Source organism: Astatotilapia calliptera, chromosome 10 (assembly GCF_964374335.1).
Source record: "Astatotilapia calliptera chromosome 10, fAstCal68.1, whole genome shotgun sequence".
Lineage (NCBI taxonomy): Eukaryota > Metazoa > Chordata > Actinopteri > Cichliformes > Cichlidae > Astatotilapia > Astatotilapia calliptera.
The window spans coordinates 22,270,523-22,298,093 of NC_137431.1; the positions used below are offsets into that span (position 1 = coordinate 22,270,523).

At 40.2% G+C, this 27,571-nt stretch overlaps 1 protein-coding gene across 2 annotated transcripts in view; it reads left to right on the forward strand.

Moving 5' to 3' along the window:
• Nucleotides 1-23,712: 23,712 nt before the first annotated feature.
• LOC113031075 (glucocorticoid receptor-like) overlaps nucleotides 23,713-27,571 on the forward strand; it is a 64,043-nt gene continuing 60,184 nt past the window's right edge. For both annotated transcript variants that reach the window (XM_026182956.2, XM_026182957.2), the window contains exons 1-2: nucleotides 23,713-24,222; nucleotides 25,918-27,161. In XM_026182956.2, coding sequence (XP_026038741.1) covers nucleotides 25,927-27,161 — 1,235 coding nt within the window. In that variant the 5' untranslated portion in view covers nucleotides 23,713-24,222; nucleotides 25,918-25,926. The remainder of the gene's footprint in view (nucleotides 24,223-25,917; nucleotides 27,162-27,571) is intronic.

Here is a 27,571-nt window from a genome sequence, read left to right on the forward strand (position 1 = left end):
GTCTGTCATGTGGAATTCCTTTAATGTCATCTGCACCTCTATGATGTCACAGAGTAGACCTGCTTTTTGTATGCTATTTCCTTTATCACCATCAGAGATGGGCAGTAACGCGTTACTGTAATCCGATTACTTTTTTCAAGTAACAAGTAAAGTAAGGGATTACTATTGCAAAAATGGTAATTAGATTACCGTTACTTTCCCGTAGGAATGCTGCGTTACTGCGTTACTAAAACCGTGATTTTTTTTTTGCGAGAATGTCTCATGACAATGATGTAACCAAGTGCGACGTTCGTGACAACAGCTGTGTGCAGCTCAACAATGGATAATATATCGAGTGCAGGAGACAGTATCAGCGTGCAGCATTTAAAGTGTGGAAGTACCTACCTTACTTTGAGTTTGATTCCATAAAAAGTGACAAAAACATTAGTGTCCGTTGTGCGTGGGAAGAAACCTTCTTTTTACAGCGAAAAAAACCCCTAAACTTCCAAGCAAGCACCGAGTGCGCAACGACGTAATGGGAAACTCACAGAGAAACTCGCGGATTCTTCCACTGACCGCCGTGGCACACCTGCACCAGGGTAAACCTCCGCCTGCCCCACTCCTGCTCTTTCTGTTTGTGATTTTGATTTCTGCAGCAGGCCTGGATTCTTACATAACATCCAGACAAAAATCAAAAGGCTTAAACAGCATTTGTAGCTTCAAAACTTAGACACAATGCCAGGTGCAGTTGTGCACATTTTCAGTATATTTAGATATAATATTTATTTATTTAATTACCAATTTGTGTGTCATGCTGACCAAATAACATCAAAATGTGCACAAAGTTTCACAGGAAAATACAGTAATGGAGTATAAATAAACTCTAATGACAGTCCAAATCAAATCAAATCAAATCAAATCACTTTTATTGTCACATCACATGTGCAGGCACACTGGCACAGCACATGCGAGTGAAATTCTTGTGTGTGAGCCCCTCAAGCAACAGAGATGTGCAAACACAACAACACAAACGAGCAAAATACAAGAATGGCCAACCTGAAACTAATAAATATATGTACAATATATAATAGTGTATGCATTTCTGGATGTGTATACTAAATATTTTCCTACGTGTGTGTGTGTGTGTGTGTGTGTGTGTGTGTGTGTGTGTGTGTGTGTGTGTGTATACACATTTTTACAAATTAAATAGTAAAAAAATAAATAAAAAAAATAAAAAAATAAAAATAAATAAATAAATAAAAAAAAAAAATAAAATAAAATAAAATAAAATAAAATAAAAAAAAAAAAAATAAAAAAAAAAAAATAAAAAAAATAATAATAATAATAAAATATATAAAATATACAGAGTTGAATATGTGCAAAACAGTGGCGTTACTGTACAGTATGGAGTGCATAATGTTAAAGTTCCAGTAGTGAAGCTGAGGTGTCTATGACGTGTTCAGCAGTCTGATGGCCTGGTGGAAGAAGCTGTCTCTCAGTCTGCTGGTACGGGACCGGATGCTGCAGAACCTCCTTCCTGATGGAAGCAGTCTGAACAGTTTATGGCTGGGGTGACTGGAGTCCTTGATGATCCTCCCCGCTTTCCTCAGGCAGCGCTTCCTGTAGATGTCTTGGAGGGAGGGAAGCTCACCTCCAATTATCCGTTCAGAGCACCGCACTACTCTCTGGAGAGCTTTGCGGTTGTAGGTGGTGCTGTTGCCGTACCAGGTGGTGATGCATCCAGTGAGGATGCTCTCAATGGCACAGTGATAGAAGGTCCTGAGGATGCGGGGGCTCATGCCGAATCTTTTCAGTCTCCTGAGAAAGAAGAGGCGCTGCTGCGCCTTCTTCACTGTTTTGTTTGTGTGTACTGACCACGTAAGATCCTCAGCCAGATGTACTCCAAGGAACCGGAAGCTGCTCACTCTCTCCACAGCAGCGCCGTTGATGGTGATGGGGGTGTGTACTTCTCCGCACCTCCGGAAGTCCACTATCAACTCCTTTGTCTTTGCGACGTTGAGGGTGAGATGGTTGTCTTGACACCAGTGGGTCAGGGCGCTGACCTCCTCCCTGTAAGCCGTCTCATCACCGTTGGTGATAAGACCCACCACTGTAGTGTCGTCCGCAAACTTCACAAATATGATGTCAGCTGAGTTGCTGCTTGCTGTGTTAGGATAATGTTTTGAATTATGATGCTTGTGCCATGCATTTTTAATGCTCTGGATTAGAATAGAGAACAAGCATTATACTTTTTTTCTCTAACAAAAAACAGTTTATTATATTATCGTTCTATTTAGTTTGGGCCACAGCCGGGCTATCAGTTGGATTTATTATTTATTGTTTAGTGAAGTAGAGATAAAATCACCATCATTTTAGGACTTTTAAACTCAGTAGTCCATGCTATGTCAGCAGCTGTGTCTTGAACCACTCTTTTTTTATCCAGGAACCTGGAAGTAATTGGCAGCATACTGGAGAGCTGCAAACAGCTATGGACTTTAGTGCAAGTCCAAAGGGAAGAGCTCAGGCAGAAGAAAAATTCTTCACATGGTTGAATAACCTTGTGGTTTTAATTATTTATAAATGATCCAGTGACTAGAATGTTGGGTTTCACGCACTTGACCAAAGGGTGGAGTAAGGAAAAAGAGAAGCTAAAAAAGAAAAATGGAAAAATGGAAAAATGCATCCATCCATCTTCTTCCGCTTTATTCGGGACCGGGTCACGGGGGCAGCAGCCTAAGCAGAGAATCCCAGACCTCCCTCTCCCCAGCCACCTCCTCTAACCTATCCGGGGGAACACCAAGGTGTTCCCAGGCCAGCCGAGAGATATAATCTCTCCAACGTGTCCTGGGTCTGCCCCTGGGCCTCCTCCCGGTGGGACATGCCTGGAACACCTCACCCAGGAGGCGCCCAGGAGACATCCTTGTTAGATGCCCGAACCACCTCAGCTGGCTTCTTTTGTTGTGGAGAAGAAGCGGCTCTACTCTGAGCCCCTCCCGGATGAATGAACTTCTCACCCTATCTCTAAGGGAGAGGCCAGCCACCCTTTGGAGGAAACTCATTTCCACCGCTTGGATCCGCGATCTCATTCTTTCAGTCACTACCCACAGCTCGTGGCCATAGGTGAGGGTAGGGGCGTAGATCGACCGGTAAATTGAGAGCTTTGCTTTTACACTCAGCTCTCTCTTCATCACGATGGACTGGTGCAGTGTCCGCATCACTGTGGCCGCAGCACCAATCCGTCTGTCGATCTCCGGCTCCCTTCTCCCATCACTCGTGAACAAGACCTCGAGATACTTGAACCCCTACACTTGAGGCAGGAACTCATTCCCGACCCAGAGTGGGCACTCCACCCTTTTCCGGCAGGAAAAATGCCACTCTAAAAATGAATATATAAATAAATAAACAAAAAGCTACAACATATACAGGCCACCACAATGTCAGTATATGACTTTGATTTATCCATCCAGACATCCATCAATTTTATCCCACTTATCTGGGGCCAGGTCACTGGTATTATAGCCCGATTGTAAGTCTCCTTCTCTCAAGTCACCCTCCAGTATATCCTGGGTTTGCCCTGGGGCTTCCACCCAGGAGGACGTGCCTGGGACACCTTGCTTAGGAGGAGTCCAGGAGGCATCCTAGTCAGATGCTTGAATTCCCTCCACTGGTCCCTTCCAATGTGGAGTGCTTGCCTCCACATTGGAAGGGACCACTTTTTTTTTTTGGAATTCCCACTTTTTCTCCAACTTTGGTCTTGCATAAGTTGTCTTGTTTGGGTGCTTTGTCTGATTTACTGACCAAGAGGTTTTGGAAAATTACACTTTGTTTGTCTCTGTACACCACTACAGTGGATTTAAAATCACCCAATTAAGATGCAATTGAAGAGCAGAATTTCAGCTTTAATTCAGTGGGTTTATCAAAAGTAGTCCATGAACTGTTTAGGACTTACAGATGTTTTTGTATATATACTACTCCAGTTTTAGAGGCTCAAAAGTAATTGGACAATTGACAGACAAGTAATTTGATATCCAGTTGGAGCCTATTTAGTTGCTATTCAGTGACAAAAAAGACAAAATACATAAGTGTTGCACTTGCATTTGATAGTTGAGATCCATACAGATAGAAGATGCACTATCATGGTGGCTATCATTGGGCTCAAAAAAAAAAGAATTTGTTGCAAATCACATCTAAACAAGCCTGCAACGCTATAACAAACAACTCGTTAGACAGATGAAACTTATAGCAGAATGATAGGAAGAGAACAGTATGAAGAAGGAAAGGAACAGTGATCTGAATTGTACCACATCAAACATGGCAGAGGCAATGTTATGACATGACATGGCTTATACAGCCAAATGCTGCAAAACTGATTGGAATCTGCTTCACAGTGCAAAGGACCCACAGCATGATGTAAAGGCAACCCAAGAGTTTATCAGTGCAAAGAAATGGGATGTTCTTCAGCGGTCACTCAACCCAAAGCATGTTCTTTTGGTTAAACAGTTAATGCAATGCTTTTGTAAGCCCCCTTGAGACTTGAGAAGTCGGTACTTTAATCACAAAGGCAAAACAACAAAAGTTGTGTCATTTCCCAAAAACTAGTTTTAAGAAGCATTATTTTCTCCTAAAAGCTAAAAACTACATTATGCAATTACAGGATTTTGGTAACTATCTCTTTAGGTAAAGCAATAAAGAAAGCAACATTTAATACAGATAGCGATGTTTCCTCTTCCATTATGCAATCAGATAGGCATTGTATTGCTCCAAAATTCTCAACTATTGTAATGTTCCCAACATGCAAACATCACAATAATAATAAGCATAATAAATGTTTTCTGTTCACCATGTATGTAACAGTCAGTTTGCATATAGTTTATCCCACAAAGGCACCCAGATTTAATGCAACAGCTAAATGTAGTATTCACTGTGAGATTTAGCATGGTAAGGTATGGTTTCTAATCTTGTACATATGTTTGGAAAGAGACCAGGACCCAGATGTTAAATAATAAAAGAAGCATTGTGTTAGTTCACTGAAGTTGCACTTTTTTTTTGGCTTTTTCATACCATCTGTTTGCAGTATGCTTTAAAATACCTAAATCATTTATCACTGTGGGGCTAGTAACATCCTATCCAATAAATCCTGGTTCCCAGGGCAGGATTAAAGTCATTCTCGTTCTAAGACAGTTTGTTTGTTAAGTGGTATTTTGTACAGTCCATTTAACAATAGATTAAGGTTTCGTTTTAATGTATGTTCTTAGTTGGGATATTCACGCATAAGCAGTAGTTTATTTGAGTGGTTGTAATTACTACGAGTTCACATAAATAGCAAAGCCATATCATGTGTACAGAACCCCAGTAGGCACCCCCATACTCCGCGACCCACCAGGGAAAGGGGGCCCAGGCCCATCCAGACCGGGGCCCAGCGCAGCAGCGCCTCCCGGCCCCACAGAGCCCAGGACAGTCCACCCAACCCCACCACAGAGAAAACTGCACCCACCCCACCATCCACTCTTCTTCCAGACTACATAAGACAATAAACACCCAGGCTGAGATCTTCCTCCACCTCTCCTGTATCTCCCCCTCCTGTAGAGAGAGCCCCTGAGGAGAGGAAAGCTCCTGCAAGATGTGACAATCTCCCCCACCAGTTGAAGAGCCCCCCAGGTGGCTCGATGCACCGGCGGCACCCTGCTCCAGGGCTGGGCCCCCATGCACCCACCCGCCCACAACCCCGGCAACACACCAACCAGGACCCAAGCCCCCGAGGCCCGGTCCGGGCCCCAGCCCAGAGACGGAGCGCCCCCAGAACCTCACGCCCATCCCGGACCCACCCAGGGGCAGCCAGGCTACCAGGTCAGTAACCCACGTCCGTCAGCACAGACCCTCCCCTAGTCCCGCTGCACGCAGCCGCGAGGAAACAGTCACCTGAGAGCCAACAGAGCACCTAACCGGACATGACCGCTACCCCGGGTTGAGCCCCCCAAGGAAAATGCCTTGGGGGGCTCAACCCAATGCATATTTATTTATTATACAGGCTATACAGAACATAAAACCAAAAATTCACGTTTTATGTAACTGAGATTTTTAATTAAAAAATACAGACAATAATTAAGTTATAGACAATATTTATATGGCAAACGTGCATACTTACTGGATTTGAATAATTTTAGCCATATTTAACACCTTTATATGTGTTTTTAAAAAAAGGCTCTGATTTTGCCACCCCATTTGATTTCCATGCTACCCTCATGCCACCCTAAGAAGATTTCTCTAGGTCCACCCCTGCAGCTTGCTGTTTTGGAGTAGGTGTGTGTCACAATGTCACAATCTTCCAGGACAGGATGTCCCAGTAAATTCACTCCAAGGACAGACTGTGTAAAACCCAGGCCTCCATCTCAAATTCTACAGGCCTTAGTTTGTATGTTAAATGTTAAAGTTCATGACAGTACAGTTAGAAAAAGACTAAGCAAGAAAGGCTTGTTTGGAAGGTTTGCCAGGAACATGGCAGCAGAGCTTAGGTTTGCAAAGCTGTACCTAAGCACAACACAAGACTTCCTTTGAAGACGTCCTTTGAAGTCTTGTGGTTTGTCTTTTGAACAGATAAGACCAAAGTGGAAATTTTTAGCCATAACACAATGAAAACAACACAGCATATCAGCATAAACACAAATATCAAATGTCAAGCATGGTAGTAGGCTACTGATTTGAGCTTGATTTACCTAGGACCTGTGCACCTTGCAGTCATCGAGTCAACCCTGAACATTATGCCAAAATATTCTTTGTGAGGCCATCTGCCTGACAGCTGAAGCTTGGCCAAAAGTGGGTCATGCAACAAGACAACAATCTCAAGAACAGCAGCAAATCTGCAAAACAATGGCCTAAAAAGAAAAGAAAAAAAAAATCAAGGGCCCCTTTAAAATCTAAACTTCAACCTGACTGAAACTCTGTAGCAGGACCATAAGACAGCTGTACATAAATGAAGCCTGCAAGAGAACTGACGCAACACTGTGGAGAAGAGTGGGCCAGAAATAATTTTGTTTGTTTGTTTTTTATTTTTTCTCCCACAGGACCGCACAGTCATGACAATGTTCTTCTTCACGTGACTGTATAACTGTTTTCTATGATTGGCTGATTCCTTGACAAAGCTCTGGCTGTCTGGACTCTATATTCTGTATTCATATACTGCTACCAAGACACACTTATTTGGACTAAGCACTAAAATATATTTTCTGTTCTGTGAGTGGCCAGGTTACGAGAACTCATCCCCCTCTGTCTTGGGGCAAATTGTGCAAAGTATCTTTCATAAAAGCTGTGCCCAATCTGGAGTAGGCATGGGAACATTCTTTCTGGCTGCATCCTAATGCCAGATTAAAACGCCATGGGCCTAATTGATGCTTAATGACACATCTAATTACTCCTCCTAGATAAACAAGCTTCTCATTAGTGCAACAATTACCAAGGTAATGAAACCCTTGTTTGGGATGACTTCTCAATGTTATAAATGATAAAACAGGAAGTGAAAAATGCTTAGGAAACAGGGACATTTTTGTACAACGGATGCATGAGAAACCTTCTTGAGGCTATTGTCTTGAAAGGATGACTTGTTTTCTGTGTCTCATTTAATATGAAGTCATCTGTCTGCAAAGTCTTTCTACTTAACACCTTTTTTTTCTTACCTGATTGTTGTTATATGTTTGTGTTTAGCTAGAGCTAGTGTGTTATAACTTACCTCTCCTTGTTAGAGTAATTATACAAAGAGCTATTTTAGTTATGTGCGTGCATGCCTGCCACCTCAAATAAATATTATTCTTCTAAATGCTTATTATTAACGTTACTGCTGCCAAGACATTTGGCAGCAAATTAATATGTAAGGTAGTATCACAAAAGCTTTAACCCTAACATATCATTTCAGCCAAATCTGGCAAGTTAAGACTATTTACAGAGGTCATAAAGAGGTCAAAGAGGGTGCATTGGCATAGACACAGATTCTGCACATGCAAGTGCAAACATCTAAAATGTAGCTTGAGCTACAACCTAACCCTAACCTTGTAGCTCTTATGTTTTAAGTTCTAAGGGTTAATTAATTAATGTTGCACTAATATCGATAATTAGTTATGAGGATGTTTTATGATGAAGCACTGAGGACAGTGTCTAATGGTTGTAATGGTTTACATGGTTATTTATGAATTTATAACAGTTCCAGAATGCCTGATTCACATTCACATTCTGAAATCCTTATTGTACTATTATAAGTTTAGAAAACCTAAAAATTACACTTTTGCTCCTCTCTAAAACAGCAAGTGAAGTCATTAGAAGGATGAAATACAAGCCCTATGTTCTTTTTTTAACTTCATTGATTTCTGTTTGGATTACTTTGATGGCTTTTATTATATTTTTTACACTATGGCAAACGCTATTTTCAAATGAACTCAAATAAAGTCCTAATTGTTTTACTCTTGTAATTTAAAGACACAAATTAGCTGTTTTTGCATAGGCAGTTTAAACTGACATCACTTTGTAAGTGAGTTTTTATTTTATTTTATGTAATATAGAAATATTCTATCTACCCTTGGGATGTGATGGAACTCCGGTACTGTGGTTAGCATTGTTGTCCCTATGCATATCGGTTAGGTTAGGGATATGCTGGCTTCCTGTCCTGGTCAAAAGTCAAAATACTTTTACTGGTGACTCTAAATTGGCTGCAGGTGTGAATGGTTGTTTGGCTCCCTGTGTCAGACCTGCAATAGATTAGCAACTTGTCCAGTATGAATCCCACCTCTCACCATATGAAAGTTTGAATACACTTCAGCGTAACCATGGCCTTGAATTGGACAAATAGGAGAAAATTCCTATTTGTCCAATTCAGGGATTCAGATGGGTGAATCTGATGGACAGACTCACCCAAGGACACACCAACCTAAGCCAAAACAACACTAATTACATTTTGTGTAGCTCTTTGTTTTATTAATTAAGTTAATTTAAATATGAAGAATGAGGAGGCCTGTAAAAAAACTGAAGGTCCTGAGGAAAGCTAAACTGTGAAAACACTCAGACTTCTAGCTTATGATCTGCATATTGCAAGCTAGCATACAGCTAACACGTGCACATTTTTAAAGCTCTTTGGAGTGAAGAAAGAAAACAACAAAGTACCCACACACAACAAAAGTAAGGAAGAAAGAGACAGATTTAAAAATGAGTGCCAAACTAAGTCTGAAAGATATAAATGTGTTTGCTTCATTATCCTACCGCGTCAGATGAAAAAAATGTGTCCATGATTTTAGAAGCATATGAAAAGCATTCTGATCCATGATGGAAACTGTTTAATGTTTCAGTTGGGGTGAATTTACTACTGTGTGACTCATTGCATCAGATCACCCTCCGACCACACAAATGTTTCCCGACTTGGGTGTGTGCATGTGTGGATCTGCCAACCACGACCAACCCCTTCCTCCAGCATGAATCTTACTCAGTCTTTGATGATTAATATATGAGATATGCACAATCATTTAGGAACAGATAGCATCATCTTATGCAGAGCCATAAGTTGAAGTTGAAAAGGACTCCTAAAAACGGCACATGATGAGCCATAATATAAAAATCACTGAAAAGTGAAGTGAATAAAATTGCTACACTTTAAATATTTTTGTGAATCCAGACCAAAGAGACCCCATAATGGCAGTTGCATTATGCTGCATCAGCAGCCTCCCACTCTGCTCTTTGCAGAGTTAAGGAACGAAAAACACAACAAATAGCCATCTTGATCAAATATCCATGTGCGAGAACCAGCTCTACCCTGCATCCCACAGGACCTAAAAGATTCAGTGCCAACATCCGGATGCCTGACACCACAGGACACCTTTAGAGGTCATATACTGTATTCATCCCCTCATCAGAGTTGTTTTGGTGGCTTTTGCTTTCAATGGCTCAAAAGAACTAGAATGAAGGGTGTGCATTTCTAAAGAACAAAAAAGCTTCCTCCATTTCTCACAAACTAAATATTTAATCAATTCTTATTTTGTTATATAACATGTATATAGAAGTTAAAGAGCTGATGTTAAGAGTTGTTGAAACTAGATTAAGAAGAGAGGTGATAATCAGTGAGCATCAGTAGGGCTTCATTGCTCTTGCACTACAGATGCGATGTTTTCTTTGAGTGTTGATGGAGACGTCAAACCTGGTCAAAAGTGCACTGTGTCTTAATGGATCCAGGAAGCATATAATGGGATGCCAAGAGATGAACTGTAGTTCTGCATGAGGAAGTCAGGAATGGCAGAGAAATATGTGAGGGTGGTGCAGAACATGTATGAGGACAGCTAGACAGTTATTATTTATTTATTTATTTATTTATTTATTGTATATTTATTTTATTCTACTGTATATAGTATTTTATTCTATTCTGTACAGTTGTGTACTGTATTTATTCTTATTGTATTCTAATTTTTGCCTCATAACTTTTGCACTGTCCACTTCCTGCTGTGACAAAACAAATTTCCCACGTGTGGGACTAATAAAGGTTATCTTATCTTATCTTATTATGAGGTGTGTGGTAGCAGTGACAGATGGGGTTCAAGGTCAGGGTGGGAGTGGCCCTGCGTTCCTTCTTGTTTGCAGTGGTGATGGACAGGCTGAGAGATGAGATCGGGCAGGTGTTTCTGTGAACTGTGATGTTTGCAGAGGACATATGTAGTGAGAAGAGGGAGCAGACAGATAGCCTGGAGAGGTGGAGGTATATTATGGAGAGAAGAGTAGAAATAAGTCAGTAGAATTTAGACAGAAAACATGTGTGTGAGTGAGAGGGAAGCAGATTAAAATGTAATGATGTAAAGAGCAGAGGTAGTGAAGGTGGATGAGATTAAATGTCTGGAGTCAGGCACCCAAGGCAACGGGCAGTGCACAAGACAGGTGAAGAAGAGAGTGCAGGCAGAATGTAGTGGGTGGAGACAAGAGTTAGGTGTGATTTATGATGCATGGATAACACCAAGAGTGAAAAGGAAGGTTTACAATGTGGTAGTGAGACCTGAGGCACTGCTGAAGGTGGCAGAGTTGAAGTTTCTCAGATTTTCATAGGGAGTGATGTGAATGCACAAGATTAGAAATAAGTATCAGAGGAACAGCTGACGCTGAGCAGTTGGGAGACAAAGTTCGAGAAGTGAAGTTGTGATAGTTTGGACATGTACAGAAGAGGGATAGTGGATATATTAGAACAAGGATGCTGACGATAAAGCTGCCAAGCAGAAGGAAAAGAGGAAGCCCTTAAACAAGCCTCGTGATGTAGTGAAGGAGGACATGGAGGGGGTTGGTGTGGCAGAGGAGGTTAGTTAAAAGTTCCAAATCAATATTTATTTGTAGTGGTGGTCGTGACCACTCTTAAATTTAAGTTCTATTCGCTTTCTTTCAGTTCTATTTAGATCTTCACAAATCTGCTGAAAGAGCCAAATGGGTCATGGATGTGTTACTAATAGCTTCCTTTTTTTTATCTGTTGAAATTTTACTCAAGTGACATTTTTTACAGGTATTGACATTATAGTAAGAAGCATGATGTGTGCTCTGAATGTAGTGACTGCTATAAATGTTAATAATAATAATAATAACAAACTTTATTTATAAAGCACACTTAAAAACAAGGGCATACCAAGGTGCTTAACAAGTAACATAGAGAATAGAAGGAAGATAATAGAAATAGGACCAAAGCAAGTACTAAGTATGCAAGCAGGTAGCTGTCACTGATACATAGGAAAGCAACAGGTACAGAGCAAACAAGAAATTAAATGAGCATAAAAGTGCATAATATAAAATCATAAAAGAAATATTAACTAGAGGGAAAGGCAAGATTGAATAAGTGGGTTTTTAGTCATGATTTGAACAGTGCAATGGAATCAGATGCGCAGAGGTCGAGAGGAAGGGTATTCCACAGTACCGGGGCAGCCAGAGCAAACGTACGGTCACCCCGGGACTTCAGCCGAGATCTGGATTGGGTCAGAAGTAGTTGAGTGGCAGATCTAAGTGTTCTAGCAGGAGTATGTGATTTGAGAAGTTCACTAAGATAACTTGGCGCTAATTTATTAATAGTTTTGAATGTAAGGAGTAATATTTTAAATTGAATACGGTACTTTATGGGCAGCCAATGCAAGCTAGCTAGAACAAGAGTAATAGGGCAAAATTTCCTGGTACCAGTCAAGAGGCGGGCTGCTGCATTTTGGACTGTTTGCAGTCTAAGAAGAAGAGAAGAGGGAAAACCGTAGTACAAGGAGTTACAATAATCCAACCTGGAGGTCACAAAAGCGTGAATAAGCTTCTCCAGGTCCTCATGCGGAACATAATGCCTAGCCTTATAAGGCGCAGTTGGTGGAAGCTAGCTATCCAGCGAGCTATCCAGCAGTACACCCAAGCTACTGACATAGTCACAAGAAAAGCTAGCAAAGGAACCCAGGGCAAATGTTCCATTGCTTTGCATCATCCATAAAATGTTTGGCACGCACCTGAGCCAGATGTGACTTTTCTGTTTTCATGGCAGTCAAAGCATATTAAGTAGTTTCCAGTAGGCTGTAACTAATGAGTAGTTGTGTACCGGTAGTGGACTAGTAAGGGCCAACTCTTTAGTTTTGCCCTCTCTGTTTCATACAGCTCTTGTATACACCTCACACCTGTGACTCTGAAGGGCAACTTGCTGTTGAGTCATTGTAGGCAATCTAAATTGTGTCACGCTGGCTTTCCGTCTCGACTATGTAAATTAGTCTGCATGCTGTTGCTATCCATCTGGCAAATGACACTGTTAATTTCCTGGAGGCTGATTTATCCATTGTTTACCACCAAACACTAGCGTGCATGGTCTGCACGTATGACCAGGGCTAACAATATCACCGTTAGCTGCGTGCTGGGCTTGCGCGCACCCTGCATGCATTCAGCTAGCTTTCAACTTCTGAAGATGAAACTTCCCATTCAAGAGGTCATTTTATATCATTCACTGTGAAACATTAATAACATTAATTGCTAAAGTGATATTGCAGTAACATGTTACTATAGTAATATGTTACTATGGCTACATTATTATGTCAACATTAGAACTCCTTTAAAAAGCTCACTGACTAATCATTTCTGCCTCTCTTTAATGTTGTTAAACGTCTATCTGGCTTACAATATTGTAGCCATACATACAGATATACTGCATTGATAATTATGTCTAAACCAGCAGACACTAGGCAATCTTTTTAAGACTGCTGCAGGTATATATTGTATATGAGCTTTAGTATTTAAATGTGTAATGACTGTTAAAACAACATAAAGGTTGAGGCCTGATGTGTCTGTGCAGCACTTTTGGTTGTGTGAGTAAGTGTGTGCTTGTGGGTGTGCTACTACAACCCTGCACAGCCATGTCCTCAGTGCTTAGAGTATGCTAGCCACTTTACCCATCATAAGTTGACTCCAGAAGGTCACAACAGAACATGTAGCCATGGTGACAGCTTTGCCAGTTTAAGAAATGGAATAATCTAGGCGCTGGGCTACAAAATGAAACCAAATCTGCTCAGAAATCTGTGTGTGGTATTAAATAAACACACAAAATTCATGCATACGCACACTCAAGGAAATCATGTTCAGGAAAAAAATATGTTGCAAATGAAGGAGAAGGAGCATGACGAATTATTGTTTAAACTAAAAAGCTAGCTGAGATGTGCTATTCGTTCTTCACTTTTATCCTCACACGGCACCAGAGAATGCCGGGGACACAGATGTGTTCATTTCACGAGTGTACATTTTATTTTGTCATTTTATTTTTTAAATAGATCTTGACGATTTAAAAAAGCATTCCAGTTCTTCCCCCAAAAAAGCTTCTATATATAAAAGATTTTGCTATTTGTCAAGTGATTTCCACAGCTGGTTGAGTTTGGGCGCCAGCCTGAATCAGTTATTGCTGAGACAAAAAGAGAAATCAGATGAACCAGACTTTTCAAGGTTACTTTGCAATGACCAAACATCAAGTTATTATCTGTATGGTTAATCTGTCACTTTAGATATTCACCTTTCATCCAAAGATGGTTTAAAACTAATACAGTTCCAGTAAGCTACAGCTATATCTTCTTATTAAGTGAACATATTGTCACCTCCTATGAATGTGCTTTACAAATATTTCACACCAGTGTCACTTTGGCCTACTAGTCATCAACACAAGACCCTGCTCTTCTCACTTAATCTGAACTCATATTTATTAACTTCTTTGTATTTGCTGGAAGGCATATCCTCTATAAATGCTGGCATATAAAGCTGCATTGGTTCACACTCTCACACAGGAAGTGCTTACTTTGTTGTCGCCTCACACCAGCAAAATCCTCCTACGATAGAAGCAAAGCGAAAGTTGTTATGCATTGGGTTAAACAGTGAACAGAAGTCGCACAAGATGTATTGTATACATATACAAATAATGTTTCTGCTTTATTTATTTATTTTAATCTCTTTTTGTTTTATGAGGTGGGTGTTTTTGAAAGGTTCTTTTTTTAGACATAGCGGCTGTTAAACCTCCCAAAATCCATTTACAAAACTGGGGATTTGTTACCTGATCATGTTTCACTCTCTTTCTCTCTTCCATAAAAGAATAAGAGAATGGGATCTGTCTCTGTATGTCTCTCTGGCACTCTGATTGCCAGGTGAGTAAGTCACCCTGTTAAATAGAACATCTGTTTGCCACGTGTCAGCTGTGAAAACAACAGCTGGCTAAATCCTAAAAACAAAAAAGCAAAGGACCCAATGAGAATAGCACACATGAGATAGAATAGTCACATTTTAAAAACTAGGTCAACCTGTCCATATATTCATACGCATTATGCCGATAGTGACAGATTAAAGGAAAATGTTCATGCCTTATACACATTTTTAATACATTTTCCCTTTAGAGCAGAGATGTCAAACTCATATTACATCATGGGCCACATAAGCCCAATTTGATCTTAAGTGGGCCTTTATGTCAGTGTAAATAAGTTTAACTGCACATTTAAGCCCTGAGACATCTTAATATAAGAAAAGAAGTGCAGTTTCAACAGATAAAGGAATCTTGCTCTAATAAATTAAATAAGTCTTTCGGCACAACTCTTTGGGCACAAAATATAAGAAATGAATGTGTAAAATTACAGAAGTTTTGTTGGCTTGTTGCCCAGACTGACCTGCAATTATAAAATAAATATTTTAAAAGTTATTCCTGTTAATACACAGAAAATGTCCTATTTGTTTCCGCTGTGGATTGATTAAAAAAATCTATAGTAGATATTGAAAAAAAAAAAAAAAAACAGGAGCTTTTCTGTCATTTATTAATTAATCTATTACTTTATTACTTTGGCTCAGTATGAAAAGCCACTGGGGAGGACTTTGTCAGTAAGAAAATCTGTAAATGTTGTGAAAAATCTGCTAAAAGTGCAAAATTTATGATCTCCTTCACATTTTCATATTCTTTAAGAGGCCAGCGCTGTGCAGCCTGACTCGTATTCATTAGATAACACCTGAGTGGTGCCCTGTTCTCTTCACAGATAATTCATGCTTTGGTACTCAGTATAATTTAACCGCACCCTTTAATGTAATAGGTACTTTAGAAAGAAATCATTCTGACTCAGACACAAAGTTGCTTCTGACTTGTTCCCTAATCTCTTATCTACACGTTTTCCCTGATGTTCATGATATAAGTATCCTGTATAACTCAAAAAGACTGTTATCTAAAAAATTACTTCATACTTTTGACAGCAAAGTTAGGACGATTATAATGTGACAAAAATAAAAAAAAGTTATCCACAAAAAGAAGAGTACTCTCCTATATGGCACGTTATTAACCAAACAACAGAATAGCGGTGAGAGAACTTAATAGATCTGGATTTGGCTTCGGAGTTCTCCGAAAAGACACACATCATTGTACAGTTCTCGTAACTGACTCTAGATTTCTCAAACGTGGTTTGATTTGGTGTGTACTGGTTGCTGTGTTGCCAAAATGCTAAAACCCACATTTAGTTTCATGTTCATCTTAATGCCTGAAGCTGGAATCAGACATTGACTTTGTTTAAACAAAAAAAATTGACCTACAATAACTGCATGTGGGTGTAGAGTAGACCTAAAAAAAATTAGATTTTTCTTTGGAGGAACATTGGTCCGTGGTTGCCTTGAGATTTGTGAAACAGCCGCATAGTTGCTGCTGATTTCCTCAGATAACTCAAGGGATATTGGTTAGCTAAATTTGTGCTGACAACATGAACAAAAATATAAATGCGCTATGGAGGCAGCAATACAAATGGAAAACTAAGCACAGCGAAACATCCAAATAGGTTATCAGATGATGGAAACAACGAGGAACATAAAGTTACTGAAGCTTTCGATGAGCCAGAAAATCAAACGAGGTTAGGGTGACATCGGGTTTCATTTCTTAATTCACTGCTGCTCAGGGTGAGCTTTAATCCACAAATTAGAAGGTCAGACAATCAGTCTGAACAACATGTGCACTCAGTTTTTAAAATGCCCTACTGTGGAGGTTGTTTATAAAAGCTGCGTAAATGCCATCAAAAGATGTGTTTGTCATTTAGTTCTAACTCAGAAATGAATCAGATGCATAAAATGTGTGTAAATGTTGAGGACGAACAAACTGCAAAACACTGAATTACATGGAAAGGCATTTAAGCTTAGCAATATATATCTTTATTTTTCAACATTTTGAATATGGAGTCAATTACTATTTTATTTATTTTTATATAAGGAACCCCATTAGCTTCCACAATAGTTGTTGCTAGTCTTGTCCACATAATTTGGCTCTTACATCCACAGTAAGGTTTTACAGCTGTAATAATATAAGCATGCAAATATCAATAATATTGAGGCACAATACACAAGAATCAAACAGGTCACAACATTGCCCTCTTACAATATTTACAGTAATGAAAAACTGTGTAAATAGGCTTTTAAATGTTTGTTTTTAAATTGCTACTTTACTATAGACTTTAAGGTACTGTAAGATCTTGTAAAACATATTTTTACTTGCATTAGCAATATAGTTTCCAATTATTATGGATTGGAGGCTTAATTAATGATAATCAGACATGGTTTTTAGATTTAGTTGTGTCTGGCCTTTCAGATGATTTTATGTGTTGTTTTTTCAGTTTTATTTCTAAAAAGAAAAAGAAATGAGGATCTAAAGGAGCTATAAAAACTGCTCTTGCATTATTAAAGTGGGTGCATTATTTAGCGACGTTAAGGGCTGGCTTGTCTGATTCTGCTGGGACAAATACAGGCAAGCCTTTACAGTAAGGTCTGCATTCCACTCTTAATGACTGTGCTTCTGTAGAAAAGAATCATCCCGTCTTTTGTTTTTGTTGTTGTTTTCCCACAAAAAAATCACGTGTGCTCAAGTTTTTATGGATTTTCTTTACTTTTCTGTTTCGTATTAGAAAATGCATCGTAATAGAGCATCGATCGCATTAATTCTCCTTCTGACTGCACCACGACACGATCCTTTGGGGAAACTACAGTAACAGTCGCTTACTCAACTGTCTCAACTGTTTTGTGTATGGCAGCAGTGGCAGTTGGCTGGTTTTTTTCCCCCTCCGGATGTTTGTAGTTGTACATAAAGCATAGCAGACTCATTCCTCAGCCTTATGTTCTGTTTATATGCTCACACATTTACTGTTCTGTGTCATCCTGACTGTCTGTGTGTGTACAAAAGCCATGTGTCACATTTGCATCTTTGTGTGTGTGCGCACGCATGTGTGTATAAGTGAGTGTGGAGAATACTGAGTTTAGAAATGACTGGACTAGATGCAGGCTGCAGCTTGTGCAAAGTGTAAGTTTGGTGGTTCCAGCTGTCGGAATTTGTTGTTCTGAACGTGAGTGGCACACTCTGTTACTCAGACCCCAAACAGTTGCCATCATTTTAAAATCAGATATCCCAGAAATCCAAATTGAGTTATCTGGTCTAAGAACAAAATAAAATGAACAGTATGTTCCAATCTTGCATTTAGTACAAACCCTTAAAAACCTGGTTTCCTGTACTAGGTTAGATAAACATCCACTTTTTACTTTTTGAGTTCTTACTGGGGATGCAGGAAACAATAGGCTTCAATGTGATGCCACTGTTACTGGCATCGTGCATGATGTGACATGGAAGGCACACCAAAGTGAAACTTTTTGTTCTTCCTGCCTGTATCGCTGCCTTTCTGTCCTTCTTTTGAACTGTCTCTTTCTGTGTTAGCCACAGGGTACATCTGATAATTAGCAACACCAAAAGTGAAATTTGTGGTTTGCTCACAGAAATGTAAACAGCACGTCGGCTAACCTAACGGCATAGTTGCAGGGAACTAAGCAACTAGTTGTCCAGATAAAGTGCTTAAAGAATACATTTACAGTTTGAACAACAACAACCGTTATCTTGTCACTCGGTCTTCTCTTGAGACCTTTGTCTTTCCTTATGTCAGGTTCTTCTTACAAGTAGGTTTGGTCTGGATCGTTGTCCTCCAGGAGATTCTAATTTTTCTTTTTGTCCCTTTCTTTTTCACGTCCACCTCTCTCCAGTATGTTTATTTAATTTGTGAGTGATGTGATGTCAAGTTTGGCTCTTGTTTGTTTGTAGTCTGTTCTTCCTCAAGATCTCTGTTGTGATCATGTGTTCCAGGTCTGTTTTGAGGGTTCTGGAGTTCTACAGTCCTTCCAGATCACATTTCTCATTCAGTATACAATTCTGTAATTTTATCATCTTAATTGTTATTACTGTGTTTGCCCATTGTGTATACACAACATCTATTTTATGTCTGTCTGTCTCTTCTGGAAAGGCCATGTCCCCTCTGTTATTCTTACTGAGGTTTATTGCATTATTCGCCTTTATTTTGTTGTGTAAGAACAGAGGTTGTTGTATAATCTGTATATTATAGAAACAACTAAACTGACTTGCTTTGAATGCAAAATCAGTTTTCTTTTAAACGCTACTTGTGCATTCGACATATTGAATTTTGTAACATTAATAGCTTTCAAGTCAGTGTTCTGATTTGTAAAATTCGAGCTTTGAAAAACCAGATAATGCTACTAATAATGTTATCATTTTGCAAAGCTAGTCACAAAAGAAGAAGAAATATCTGTTGGACATGTTTTAGATTTGTGCTGTGACATTTCTGCCTCTGGGGGAGTGTGAAAGTGGGTGTGAGAATGCAACAACAAAAGAAACAAATGAGCAGGATGGAATCAAGTCAAAACAAGGTGTTCTATCCCAAAGTTTAAAACTTCTAAAGTTATTTTTGTTACAGTAAAAAAAATGGCCAAATGTTGCTAAATGATAACTAAGTGATGAGTTAACAGTAGCTTATCTAGACAGTATGAATGTTCACAGATGAGGACGGATAAAAGAGCACATACTTTGTTAAATGTGTAATTTTTTTCCCAGCATGGTAGTTTCACTACACAAAAAGCAACTTGAATATAATGTTTTCCAATCATACAGCTGTGTAGATGTATAATAAATGGCTTCTACTTTTGACTTTGACATGCACTCATCGGTCACTTCATTAGTTAAATCTTCTCAGTATTGGGTTGTACCTTTTTTTTTTTACCTTCTCAACTCCATTAATTCTTCATGGCACACATTCAAAGTGCCGGAAACATTCCTTTGAGATTTTGGTCCACATTGACATGATGGCATCACACAGTTACTGCACATTTGTTGTTGCACATCAACAATGTGAATCGCTTGTTCCACCACATCCCAAAGGTCCTCTACTCAACTGAGATCTGTTCACTGTGGAGGTCATTTGAGGACAGTGAACTCATTGTCATGTCCAAGAAACCAGTTGGAGATGAGCTGAGCTTTGTGACATGGTGCTGGAAACTCACTGCGGTATAAAAGCGATGGAAACGGTAGGCAAGAACACTCTGGTAGGTGGTAGTGTTTAAAGAGTGCGCTCAATTTGCACTAAGGGAAAGAGTGTGTCAAGAAAATATCCCACCTCCTGTGACCAACAACCACGCTACATTCTAATGCTCAGTGTGAACTTCAACAGGTCATCTTGATCATATCTGCCTAAATGCATTGAATTGCTGCCATGTGATTGACTGATTAGATAATTGGGTTAACTAGCAGTTGAACAAGTGGAATACATGAATTGGATAGTGGGTGTTTATTAAGGGTTAAAATGGTATAATTTTTAATCTTTTTTGTTTAGAATAAAGAATTATATGTTCATGGAAAATTCCTATGCCACATCCTTGCACTTTCTGTATTCAAAATATTCACTACACTTGAGTTCTGGGCTTTGAGGTATACTTTAGAGTAGTGTTTTGATGCAAAAGCATCACTTTTCATCTGAAATGTACTATCAAGTTGGATCAATTCTTCTTTATCTCTTCCGATGTTTCCTGTGCTATTGACTCAGATTAAAACATGACATTTTCTCCATTAGTGCAAAACAAGTTAGCAACATGTTTTTTTTTAATCAAATGCTGTTCCTGTCCTTTTTTCCAGTATTACTCTGACTCACCCAGATGCCACTTTGCATACTTCAGATATAGACTTTTCTAAAAGGTTATACGTTTGTGGTCGTGGTTAACTAGTGGAAAAATACACTGCCACTTCTATGCCAGTTCATCCACTCTACAGGTCATATGGTGGTGCTTTGTCAGTTTCATTTAGCAGTTTTCTTTCACAATTTGCAAACTTCCATTTCTTAGTAGTTTCTTGGACTGACGTAATGGACCCAGGGCTCCTTTGACATGTTTCAAAATTATTTGACATTAAAATAATTTCACTAGGGATCAATAAAGTATTCTGATTCTGATTCTGATTTCCCATAGTCCTCACTTTATAGGCTGTTGTCATGTTTTGATCAGTCAGATGCTGTTGTTGTTGTTGTTACCACATAAGAATGAGGCTGAAATACTTGCTGTCAGTTCTTGACCTTGCTCTAAAAGTCCTGTTGAGTTTTACAAGGTCTAATCAGTTCATTAAAGTCTGAGTCACTCTGCAGATTTCACAGTATTTTTAACTGTTTTGTAAGATCGCAAAATAAAAGAAAAGTGTACTCTAACAATTGAAGAAATTACATTTTAGCTCATTTTTATTTAGGGTGTATTTCTTTAAAAGATAAGCAAAGGTTATATTTTATCCAGTTAGTTCCCAAATATTATTGGCTGACTTGTGAAGTGATGTGTCTTTCGGTGTGACTGCTTTGTAACTTTCTCCTTTCCCCTGAACTTTAATTTGAAATGTGCCTTTTTATTGTGTCCTTTGTGTCGGCCCATGTACTTAATGGAGCCTAATGGACAATTAAAATCACAGGGCAGATGTTTATCAAGGTTTTTGCACAATAAATCCCAATCGCTACAAAAAAACAAAAAAGCAAAACAACAACAACAACCAGCTACTGCCAGTAGTAGTAATAATGGTACCATTATTACTACTACTGGCTCTAACCGCACTGGAAACCTAAATGATTAACAAACCATAAAGAAGAAGATAAAAGGAGACACTGAACTCATTCACAGAATAATGAACACGAACACATCTGATGGAATGCTAGATAATTAAGCCTGGCCGGCTTTCATCACTGAAATAAATAAATAAATAAATAAAGGAAAGAAGAAATAAACAAATACACGCAAATACCAGTGACACCAACGATTATTCTAGTATACAGTGGAAGACACAAGCGAGCTATATTACACAACCACGATAGCATACTTCTACATGTATTCCGAGTTGAACATACATGCACATGGAGCACGGCATGTCCAATGTTTTTATTGCTTATTGGTGAATAGGATCACCCATTGTTACCCAGCATTAAAAACTCACTGTGTTCCCTGTGATGTTTTGAGAACAGTGTGGTTTTCTCAGGCCCTGGGGAGCTCCTGCATCTCTCCAGCCACACGCCCGTTAATGAGACATCTGCATGCACTGGACACACTTTGCTCCTCCTAATAGGATGACATACATGGACGGCAACGCCTGCTACATCTTCCCATTTTCCTCCCGCCCCTTTAGCTTGTCTGTCTTTCTTCTTTAGGTTGTTGGTTTGGATCAAGCTATCCTATTTTATTTCTTCCCACCGGTCTGCACAGACTCAGCTGTCCCCCCCCCTTTCCTTTCCTCACCTTGTATGTCTTGCTGAACAGTCATTGTTGCAGTCCACTGAATAAATGGGAAATAAATGTCAAAAATAAAGGCTTTTTTCTGGTAGAAGTGACCAACAGAATCATATTGCTATGTTATTCTCACTCAAGACTCACTATTACACTTAACTGTAAAGAATGATCAGCAAGAGTATTGCCATAATTACTAGCTAATGCTTTCTATAAAAACTTATGCATTTCCTCTTAATGCCTGAATAAGGTAAAAGTAGACACTAGTTTAATTTTCTAGTGTCTACTGAAATGTGGTTTTTTTTAAGATACAAGTGAAATGACCAGGCTGCAGTGCTATCAACTTGCTCAAAAAAGATACAGATCTGTTGAACCTTCCTAGTTCTTGAAATAGACTCAACCATTTAATTTGCAGCTATTCTCCTGAAAAATGAGTCACTGTAACTGTGCTTCTTTTAAAATTCTGCTGCATTGCCTGCCCGGGTAGTTTGACCTCTTATTTGTTTTGGGGTCTTTTACAACTGCCATTTACAGATGTCCCACAAACGCAACGCGTGCGCACACACCCACAGACACGAGACATTGTGCCTGTTCAAGATGTGCTTGTGCAGAACAGCTAGATTGTGTGTTGCAGCTTTATCAAGACGCATTCGTCCAAAAAACATAAGTGTTTGAAGTCATTTATAACAGGAAACCAGATTTATAAAAAAAAAAAAGGCTCAATAAAAACATAAAGCAATATAGTGTGAGTTTTATCCAGTTATCTCTGGGAGCCTGTTTCAGCTCTAATAACACGACACGACAGTGATACAAAATTAGGGATAAAACCTGATAAAAGCACTAACGTGGCCGTGCATGCAGGGGGTGTGGTTTGACTCACCGCTCACTGGTCTTTGCCTGTCAGTAGATTTTAAGTTGCTTCAGGCAAGTCTACACTTCATTTGTTACAAGAATTTCATAGGTTCTTAGACACGCATAATGCGTGTCTAAGAACCCTCAGCAGTCTGCTGAAGGTACTTTTGCAATTTAAGACGTTTCATAGCAGAAAAGATTTTGCGATATTTTAATCAATCTCTGACATGAACTATGAAAGGCGAGTCTTTTAATAACTAGGCTTTTAAAGGATTTGATCTGAGATTTTCTCCTTTATTATTTTCACCTTAACTCTAAATAGAACCCCAAGCTCAAGTAATTGTTATTAGCAGCCTTGATTTTATGTCTGAGGAGCTGTAGCAGGACATAGGTCATATGGCCTAAGAACTGTCTGCTTAGTCCTGTGCCTGGTGGATATAAGGGGCCGATGAAGACACGTTTTGACAGCAGTTTTCAGTGGGCAAAGGGGCGTTCACCAAGTGTTAAACCAACTGCGTCAAGGTGGCACAGACAAACACGGGGATGTGGGAACACACGACATCCTGCCTTACACTAAAAGCGAAAAGGTTTGATGTGGAATAAACCTTAATAGAATAGTATGAAAAGAACAAAAGCTGGTGCGTTTCAATCTGTAAAAAGCGGATATTTATGTTGATTAGTAAATACCTCGGCAGTCGGCACACATTTTCATTTAATGCTAGTAAAGACGATTGCAGCAAAGAAGGCTTTTATTTTTGAGAGCTAAAGGAAGTGCGCATCGCCTTCTGTTTTAGCTGTCACCATTTCACTAACCGATCGCCCTGCCCTGTGCCTGAGTTTGCAGTTGAGTGCGCTAGGGATCGCGGCTCTATTATATAACTTTAGAATACTGGCGCTTTTAATGGCGCATAAGCAGAACATTGCGCCACAGATATGTCGATTTCCTGCGGATTTATCCCGAGTTCAGTGAGCGATCGATCACTTTTTTCGCCCCCTCCTGCCGGTGGTGAGCATTAAAAAGTTATCGAGTGATCCGTGAAACGGCGCACACGGCGGATCTCGCCAGCTCGAGCTGGGTCAGCGTCGGGCTGTTGATTTTACAGTTAGATATATTGCGGAGAATGTTTTCTTGCCATACGGGCACAGAGGCAGCAACAAATACAGCTGATACTTCACCACACAACAAAACTGCAACGAAGGGGTTTTATTCAAGCGCTTCACCTTGTGGACGTTGCGGCATTTCTTACATTCTTTTCAAGTTGGACTACTAAAAGATGACCTAACCGGTGGAGTACAGGTCAGGTACTCATACTACAGGTATGAGATCTTTTCAAGTGGAAACACTTGTCTTCTCGTTTGGTCACTGCAGAAATGTTGGCAGGGGTGAAACGGGCTGTTCCGTGGAGTAGGCCGACGGTGAGGGTCGTGCGCGCTGACAGCTCTGTTTGACAGATCGCCACGAGCGCTCGAGGAAAGCGTCTCTTTTGGGTCGGAAGAATTTGTTTAAGAAATGGGAAAACGTTGCACAAACTTCAGCCTACCAGCTGCTTATCAGGCTTTGCGGCTAGCAAGCGTGTGACCTGTGCAGTTTCCCATATAACCAACAGGTTGCACTAATGGTGTTGTCATGCTTGGTGGGAGTACCATGTAGAAAGTCAGGAAATCCCAAAGTTCTTTTTTTTCATATATATATATATATATAACTTTAGCATCCAACTGGTATTTATTGGTCAAAGTGAAGTTGGAAAGAAATGCATGATCTCATTAGCTTCAGTTTTGAAGCTGTGCGTGACAGCTGGCAATAATGCGTTGTGGGTGTGGAAAAGTTGTTGAACCTTACGGCCAAAACATAAATCATTTTTTGCATTTTCTGTAAGATGCTCAATAAAACAAAGGAAAAAAATAATCATGTGTGCACGGAAATCCTGCGCAGCCACAAAAACCCCTTCATAAATCATTGGACTTCAAGCACAATACTGCAGTGCTATAGCTATTTTAGACGCTTTAAAGTGTTTATGAATGTTATATAAAGTATTCCGGAGGAAGAATGTCACCGCTGCGGCTCAAGAGCTGGAAAAGATCTAGCAGAAAAGACCCCGGCGACTTGCATTGATCAAAACATCACCGGAAATTATCCGGTCGTCACGCACGATTCGGCAGTGCGTTATTTTAAGGTTTTGACATTTACAGCGTATCAAATGGTCGACGAAGTTTACGAGCTAATATGCTGGCCTATTTGTGTTCCCTCTTTATTTTTAATATATAGTTTATTCAGGGACACCGCTGCGAAACACTCCAGACCGACCCTTGCTTTAATCGGTTTAAAACTTCTAAATTGGACTTTGAATGTATTATTTACTCGCTCCTTCTTGCAAGTGGGCAGAGGCAGTCGTTCGCGCCAGATGCCTAACGTGGTTTAGTGTCTCCCGAGTCCAACGGATGCATGTTGTTACAAACGCTCAATGGGGATCTGACGGTGCGGATACCAGTAACGCAAGTTGTCCGGGCATGTCTTAAACTTCTTTTCCCTGTTCACGGAGGAAAAGACACAGTTCCTAGAAATAGCACTCATATTTTAGTCATTTATTTCACGCAAGCCTAATAGCCCTGGTCTGATTTTGCAAGTCGGTTTTAAGTGTTCTCCCATTTGTGTGTCTGCCACATTGTTGGAGTGTGGGTGTTGGGGGAGGGGGTCATTCAGCTGCTGTCATTTATATAAAGATGAAAAATAAATAAGTAGAAGCAGAAGAGCGTAGGCAGAAGCACAGCAGCGGAACACTGCTTTTAAAGAGCGCCACTTTGTAATGCAGATGTTTTCAAACACCTGTCAGCATCAGTGATCAGTATTTCAGTAAGATTTGCTGTTTGTTTCGCTTCTTCATTATCTACTGTATGGGTCATCTCATTCAAGGCAAATTTTGTCTCTTTAGTGTGCATGTGTGTCCTTGTGTGTGTGTGTGTGTGTGTGTTGTGTTTTTGATTCACCCTGGCTGTCCTCACTGTTACCCACAGGACAAAGAAATGGATCAGGGTGGACTGAAGCGCAATGGTAATCGAGACGACGGCCTGACATTTGCGGAGATAGAAGGTACTGGTGACACACCTGGTTCACTGTTCCAGACTGCAATGCATCTGCCTGGGTCTCTGCCCCCTGCCACAGTGGCCCCCAATAGACAGGGTGGAACCAATGGCCAGGGGGAGCTTGGAGGCTTGTTTGAGTCTCATCAGCATCATGTTCTGGGTGAGGGGACAGACATGAAGGAGGGTAAAATGATTCGAATGCAGAAACAACAACAACAGCAGCAGCAACAGGATATTGGTATATTCGGCATGGGGGACAGCTTGCCATTGTTTAACCAGTGTATTTCCGATACACCCACATCTGTCATTAACACCTCAGACACTTCCGTCCTAGGCAACCTTCCTCTGCCTGACCTTTTTTCCCACCCCATAAAGACGGAAAGCATTCTTTCTCTGGACAAAGACTTGGGAACTTATAGTGGGCACACAGGCACTGGTCCATGCGATTTGGATGGCAACAGTGGCCGCCTGATTGAGGATACAGAGATTTGGCAAGATCTGGACCTTCCCAGCTCACTGCCAGAAATCAGTGCTTTTGAGTTGGATTCAGAAGTGGCACACTTGGATAACATTCTACAAGAGAGCACCGGTCGTGGCTGTCCTGTCGGTGGCTTGCCAAAGGAAATAAAGCCTCTCATGGGTAACGGAGAAAACTGTACCAGTGTTAATGGCACAAAGCAGCAACACCATGCCCTACACCCCCATCAACAACAGCAGCAGCACCACCAACTAATACATCACCAGCAACATCAGCCCCAGCATCACCAGCCTCAGGCCCTTCTCTCCACTATCATCATCAAGGAAGAGAAGGATCCTGATGAGTCTTTCATCCAAATCTGTACCCCTGGTGTGATAAAACAGGAGAAGCAGGATAATGGTTTCTGCCAGCCTCAGTGTCTCCAGAGCGGCATCAGCTCTCTCCACGGAGGAGGACCACGCCCCATGTCCTCACCTGTGAGTGTCGGCGCAGTGCCCGGCTACCACTACACAGCCAACCTGAGCTCAACAATGGACATACAAGACCAGAAGCCTTTTGACATGTACTCAAACATGCCTCTGATGGGGGATGGCTGGGCCCGGGGGAAAAGGTATGGAGAGACATCTGGGATTCAGAGCAGCGATGATGGGCCCACTCCTGTTGCGTCCTTGGCACCTTTTTCTGTTGGCTTCTCCAGGTAGGTTGAACTTTATCCCACTATGTTTGCTTTTGACTTCATTGCAACGTTTGTCGTTATTCTCAGTCATCATATGATTGGCTTTGTATTGACTCAGGAGAGTATGGCTGTGCTTTGAAAAAAGAAGTTTAATTGTAAGGAGAAGGGAAGTTGATAATGCGTTATTTGCTGCAGTCTTAGGTGTGAATTCTCTAAATACAAACTTTGAAGACTAATTACTGCTTTTTAGTCCACTAGATGGTCAATTAACTTTAGTAGTATATAAGCACAATGATTGCAGCGTTTCCTTTTCCACTGCGCTACAAAAATGTTTGTGCTGCTCACTTAGCTCCTGAAATGCTAAGTTCAGTCTGGCAACTTGACATCTCAGTCAGTTTTTTCATAACATTTAACACAATGTCCTCTAGTGT